Source organism: Temnothorax nylanderi, unplaced genomic scaffold (genome assembly GCF_030848795.1).
Source record: "Temnothorax nylanderi isolate EJ_2023f unplaced genomic scaffold, tnyl_v1.0 TNYL_tig0342_pilon, whole genome shotgun sequence".
Lineage (NCBI taxonomy): Eukaryota > Metazoa > Arthropoda > Insecta > Hymenoptera > Formicidae > Temnothorax > Temnothorax nylanderi.
Window position 1 is genome coordinate 61489 of NW_027249404.1, and position 7238 is coordinate 68726.

A 7238-nucleotide genomic window follows, 5' to 3' on the forward strand; every position below is an offset into this window, starting at 1 on the left:
ACATAATGAAACAGATGAAATAATCGAAACACAGAGTGTGTATTCTGAAACTTCCAATGCGTCAGGTTCGCAACTCACATCGAGTAAAGGAAGCAAAAGGAAAAAAGTAGAACCAAACAAAAATACTAGCGAAGCATTTTGGACAAACATCAACGCTGCGTTGAAAGACATAAACAAAGATGATCAGAAACAGGAAGATGCTGGTCTTCATCATTGGCTATTATTTTTGAAGTCAGAAATGCAGTGCATAAAAGACAGACGACGTTTACGGACACTACAAGTTAATATTTTAAATCTCGTTCAAGAAGCGCAGGATATAGACAATGCTATGCAATGAAAATGATTAACAATCTTCAAACTATATCGATTACATTTATTTATTTTTATATACATGTTCAGATTTTAATGTTTCTTCGTTTTTTTCCTCACAGTGCCGCTCACTTATGCCGAACAAAGTTTTTTGTAAAAAATGGTATTAATCTTTAGAGGCCGGGAAAAGGACTTGGTGGGATGACGCGTGGCTCAGTGCCTACGCGAATGATTAGAAACACCAAGGTCCGTGGTTCGAATCCGACCCGGCCTTCGTCCCATATATGCTTCGTTAAGAAGTTTTTCCCGATTAAGATCCTTATGGATTAATAGTCTGCACGATTGGGAATCGGAAAGGGTTCACAATCTGCAAGGCTTAAGATTCGTAAAGGATCAAAAGATTGAGGCATTTTTTGAGTTAAGTGCCATATAACCTAAATTAAGGACCCTAGCGGTCCAATGGTTGACGGCACGTTAAATATTTCAAAGAAAAAAAAAAGAAAAGGACTTGAAGAGTTTTTTTTTTTTTTTTACTATTTTTCCCTTATTCAACACACAAATTTTGCCCGAAAACATCAAATAGATTGTGTTTTTTGGGTGGTCGATATTTCGACCACCCCCGGCCTCTAAAGGTTAAAAAATAAAAAGTATAACTATATTTGAGCTATATGTCTACAATTATTCTGACGACCTAATTATTGTTTCAATATACCTGAGCTAATTCTCATTACTTATATCTCTTATATCTCATTAGTTCATTACTTACATACTTATTATTTATTACTTATTACTGATACACTTACTATTATATAATATACTAGTTATACTTAATTTTATACTTAATATACTTATTATTATTATATACTTATATTACTTATTATATATATTTATATAACTATACTAAAATATATACTATATATTTATACGCGGGCGTACATGCGTTTCTTCAAGTTTGTGAGCCTTTTCATTGTATATTATATTACTTATATCTCATTACTCATATTATTGTACCATATTTTCTTGCCAAGAAACCGAACCGACTGTATTAAAATATTGTTTAAACGTTGAACGTACATGAAGAGAATTTCGATTTGGACGAACATTAGTTACATGTAGACTTTGTAACTGATTATTATATGTTGATGAGTCAAAATTGATGTCTTTGACATTTGTTATTCCATTAAATGCTGCTTTACCTATAAAATTATGCAATGCACAGCAAGCTAAAGTTACATTTTGTGCTGTCTCAACCGGTAAGTACATTACAGTTTGCAGTACACGAAATCGGTTTGCCAAAATTCCAAAAGCATTTTCTACAACTCTACGACCCCTAGAAAGTCTATAATTGAAAATGCGTTCACTATGCGTCATGTTTCGGAATGGATACGGCTTTAAAATATTGTTGCGAAGAGGAAAAGCAGCATCTGCTAGAATAACATATGGCATTGGTTCAGTCATCCCAGGGAGTGGTTTATTTGATGGAATATTCAGTGGATTTGCAGGACTCTCTAGTAATCGAGATAAATCACTGTCTCGAAAAACTCCACCATCACTCACTCGCCCATTTACTCCAACATTTACGTACAGAAACAGGTAATTCGCATCTACTAGTGCCAGAAGGACTATACTGTCAGTTCCTTTATAATTACGGTACAACGATCCTTGGCTCAGAGGAACTTTAAACTGAATATGCTTGCCGTCTAATGCACCGATGCAGTTTGGCACATCCCATTGTGTCATATAGTCTTCAGCAACACGATTCCACTCATCTTCTGTATCTGGAATCTACAATATTATGTGTTTTACGTTAAGTATTCTTGATGTATTTTGTACTAGAAAATAAAAATTAGTTTAAATATTTACCTTCAAATACTCATCTTTTAGTACCTCGTAGATTACTCTGACCGTTTCAGGTATGATGCGTGATAAGGTACAAGTAGGTATCCTTGTTGTGAATTCTAGACTCCGATATGATTCCCCAGTTGCCAAGAATCGTAGAGTTATAGATAATCTTTGACTCGGTGGAATGCATTGTCGCATAATTGTGTCTTGTCTTTGAATGAATGGAGATACTTTATCCAATAGAATGTTAAATAAACGCGGATCCATCCTGAAGAATGAATGAAAAGACTCAACATCTTCATAGAGAAGTTCACTGTGTGCTAAATGAAGAGATCCTCTTAATTGACGTTGTCTTCGTAGAATCCATTCTCTTGTCCACCATCTCCATTGTGATCGTCGTCGCTTTTGTTTTTCTTGTTCTTTTTGCTGCTTTTCATGATGTTCTACAGCCATAGCAATAGTTGCAAGAGTTAACAACCTTTTTAATTTGTTCATTGTCGTTGAGCTATTCATTCTTCAAAATCGTCACAAGCATCTGAAACTGTATATACGTTATTTTCCAGGACTATAAAAAGTATGAGCAAGCAATCCAGTTCGTATTCAAGTTTCACGTATTTAATACTCACTGTGTATCGTTATTTACGTTTGCGCTATGTTCTTGCGTGTACGCCAGGCTCTACGGCAAGTAGCACGTGATGGGTTACAATCTGAATCGAGCGTTGATACGTTGTCCAGACGTGGAGCATTAGCAATCGTGGTACTACATAAAATAGCAGTCCCTGTTACCAATTGCCACGAAACTCATGAAGACGTCGAATCGTTTCGTTATCAAACATGCGAATTGCGTGGTATAAGAACACTAATCGGAGATGTAACGATTTGCAAGCAATGATGAACGCGATTCTTGTGCAGCATCACCTTCTTCACTCGGAGATGTAGGAAGTGTCCCATGTGCAACATTTCTATATATGTATATACAAAGATATGTTAGAAATCTGATCAAAATACATAACAGATGACGTTATTATGAAAATGTTGCAATAAAATTTTTTTGCATAAATAATTAAAGTAATCATACACATCGTTTCGTGCATCATCTTGATTCTTCCTTCTTTTTTCAGGTTAGGTTACTGGCACAGGGCGGTTAAGGGGATCCTGGAGTGACAGCGACAAGGCATAATCGGTCTAAGCAATATCTTTGAATTGGCTGAACAGAATGGAAAATCCTTTTACACGATTAAAGTACGCACAAAAATGTAGAGGGCTGTACATGATTTTTTCTGATAAACTAAAAAAAAATTTTATTTTTATAAATATTGTCTTCACCTGACGACAATATTTACTTTATACAAAAATTCTGCAGTTTTTCTATAGAAAATAGTGATGCAGCCCTCTACAAAAAACTGTCAGGAATAATATCGTGCAATTAGAAGTAAGATTTGAAGCCTAAAAAAAAGAAATTACTTAGACCAGTGGAAGATGCAAGGTTAGGTGCTATCCTTGTCTATATCCTTGTCTATACAAGGACAGATATAGTCGGTGAGCACTTCTTTATCGACGCTGATCGAGTTCGCCTGCGGCTCCAGCATCCCCTTAATAGAGGCTGCGGTCCACTTGACGCTACAAATGCTTCGAAGCATTCCTCTTCTCTTTTCCTTCAATGAAGAAAGGAGGAGAAGAAGAACGCTCCGAACTCCGAAGTATTTGTAGCGTCAAGTGGAGCGCAGCCAGAATCGATTATTTTCATCACAATTTTCTATCGCAGCGCCATCTGTATCTATACAAGACATTGCTTCTTGCGCAAAGAACTTGGTTCAATTTCTTTGTCCAATTTCTTGCATCGTGGACACAGAGCTTTAGACCACCCGTATCACCTGATTTATTCGTAAACGCAACATTTTAGAGAAAAATGTTTCAGACAAAATCTGACAAAAGTTGTATGGTTTCAAGGGGTACATAAGATGGTGTCATTTGTTTGACCTTGGATGATCGTTTAAAGCTCACGTGAACGACACCTTTAATTTCTTACATGAAACCCCTTATATTGTAGTATATCGTTTGAAAGGGCATAAAATAAGAAAGATTTTGGCGCAAGGTAGAGGTCGATACGTTGACCCATTCAAAAGTTATTTAGGGTCAAATATTGGGTCAAATATTCGTTCTCAAACTTTGACCCCAAAATAACTCCCGAACGGATCAACGTATCAACTTCTGGGTTGCGCCAAAAATTTTCTTTTCTTATGCTTTTTCTAACGATATACTATACTACAATATAGGGAGGTTTCACTTACAATTTTTTAGCGCCCCAGGGTAACTCCAACTCAAAAATTTCAAATAAAACCACCTATATTGTAGTATATCGTTTGAAAGGGAATTAAAAAAGAAAACTTTTGGCGCAAACCAGAGGTCGATACGTTGATCCATTTGGAAGTCTCCCGCTCGGAGCTTTATTTTCGTTCCACTTACGAAGAGAGGAACGAAGGAAAGTGGAAACAGGCGGGTTTAGTCACTTCGCTAGTAATGACAAGAAAACTACACGCGCATTTCTTACGTACGAACAACCGCAAAAATTCATTCAAAACATCGTCAGCCCTGAATTGATTAAAATCGTTTTTTCTTGTCAGATACCTTTTTTCACGTCAGATACTGTCACGTATGGTGTAACGAAATTTTCATTGACCAGCTATGCCGTATTCAAACGCAGAAGCTTTGGATATGATGCTTATTTTAGGTGAATGTGGTGGTCAATTTAGAGCAGCTGCAAGATTGTGGCGAGAACGTTACCCAGATCGCGCTCCTCATTCCTACAATGATTTTTCTCGCTTAGCTAACCGAATTATCAATAAAGGTATTGTTCAACCGGATCATAATAAAAGTAGACAAACGCGACGCCAAGCTCTCGAGGTAAGCGATAAGAATATGCAATCAAAAATAGAGGTTTTCATTTAAAAATTTTAAAGTTATTTTTACCTGGCATTAACAAAGTTATTTGTAGTCAAATTAATATTACAATTTAATGCGTTACTTGAAACCCTACAACTTTTGTCTGAAACATTTTTTTCTAAAATGCGTAGTTTTCGAAATATTTAGGGGTTGCCATACTTTTGGTGAACCCTGTATATATATGTATGTATGTAGAAATTTTTGAAGTACAAAATTAACATTTTTCTCGTTTGTTTTAATTTACTTTTTATTACAAAAAGTCCCCTTAAATAAATATAGCATGCTCTTTCGTTACTTTTGTAAACATCAGAAAACAATGGACGAAATATAAATTATATAAAAGATATAATGACGTAATATATTAATATATATTATAAAGAAAAGAGAAAATTTATTATATTTATTCATTACATAAATTTCTACAAATATAAAAAATAAAACTATTGTGATTTGATAAAATTTGTTTTGTTATTAATAATATTTATATTTCCACATATATCCTTTTTTTGACATTTGTGCAATGTTGCAAATGAAACCAAAGAGGACATTGCACCAACCTCACCGAAACGTTCTAGAAACATTTCCTAGAAACATGTGTTCTCATCACATTTCTAGAGAAAATTTATTATATTTATTCATTACATAAATTTCTACAAATATAAAAAATAAAACTATTGTGATTTGATAAAATTTGTTTTGTTATTAATAATATTTATATTTCCACATATATCCTTTTTTTGACATTTGTGCAATGTTGCAAATGAAACCAAAGAGGACATTGCACCAACCTCACCGAAACGTTCTAGAAACATTTCCGTAATGTTCCAGAAAGGTTTTTTACGGACCAAAGCGGACATTTTGACATTGCTGCAATCTTGCAGAGACGTCTCAGAGACATTACGCAACATAACTGTAACAATTTTAATATTTCAATAATGATGTCCTTGCAATGTTGCAGAGACCTATCTGTGCTATCAGGGAATGTAACCTCCAGACCTTATAACTCAATACACTCACCTGGTCGTGTCAAACCCTGGATTAAACCAGTCGATATGTAACTCTATGTACGAGTATTTTTTGAATTTGCGATAGAAGTTAAGTATGCGATTAATATAAGTGCTGTTGTGCCCGTAGCCGTGAAGGAGGGACTTTTCGGGATGTAGGCGCCCAAAGGATTAGGATCCACGCACTAATAAACAACACTCCGTACTTTACTGTAAAAGAGGATGTATTTGCTCTCACTTTATTACAAGAGGTTTAAATAGTAACTTAAGTCAACACGCGTTACGTAGGATGCGCGGTTACTCTCAGAAGCGATCTGTCTGATCCTGTCGCTATTGACATATATATTCATTTCATTAAGGCGGAAGGAGTGTGATGACCCCGATCGGAGCACGTACGCTGCTCCGTATCTGTTCCGCGCTACTCTGCCGCTGTCTCAGCATTCTGGGATTTTAATAATAAAGAATTTATTTCTACTAATTCCCAATTTGCAAAAGAAATTAATATTCATTTTCATCTAAATACTAATTTTCACGTAACTAGAAATTTTTCTCTGACACGAATTACCAATCTTTTAAGTAATGGGTAATTTACATTTGCCTAAATATTAATTTTTATATAATTAGTCATTTTTGTGACTAATTACTAATTTGCTAATTCAATAAAAATTTAATTTGTTGTTATTGCTAATTTGTGAATAAAAAATAAAAAATGGAAATTTTTTGCCGATCCCTGCTTATCACTACAAAATGCATGATATCAGTACAAAATTACCTTTTTCAAAAAAAGGTAAAAAAAAGGCGCTAAGTATACGCGCAATATATGTTGTAAATTCAAAAATCCCAAATAGTAGTAGCTTTATTTCTCCCTAACAAAATAATTCACAAAATTGCGTTACCTAACTCAAATAAGTGATATGTATTTCAAAAAAAGATGTGAAATTTTTAAATTGCGCCAATTGCAAAGAGAATATATTGATAGAAATAATACTTTATTACCCCAAGGGGTCTGAAAGGGCGTTTTGTAGGGACGTACCCAACCCTGTACAAATAACAATCTTAATAGCACACAATATTTCAAAGCATAATCTCATTCATTAGTCTTCTTGTGGTCCTCGTCGTCGTCCGTATCTATGAGCAGCT

At 34.8% G+C, this 7238-nt stretch overlaps 1 protein-coding gene across 1 annotated transcript; it reads right to left on the minus strand.

Moving 5' to 3' along the window:
• Window positions 1-1481: 1481 nt before the first annotated feature.
• Window positions 1482-2539, minus strand: LOC139781504 (uncharacterized). The gene is made up of 4 exons (XM_071720352.1): window positions 2466-2539; window positions 2173-2419; window positions 1867-2094; window positions 1482-1505 (listed from the first exon to the last, which is right to left on the minus strand). The coding sequence occupies exons 1-4, from the start codon at window positions 2537-2539 to the stop codon at window positions 1482-1484; spliced, it is 573 nt and encodes a 190-aa protein (XP_071576453.1).
• Between the last annotated feature and the right edge of the window lie 4699 nt (window positions 2540-7238).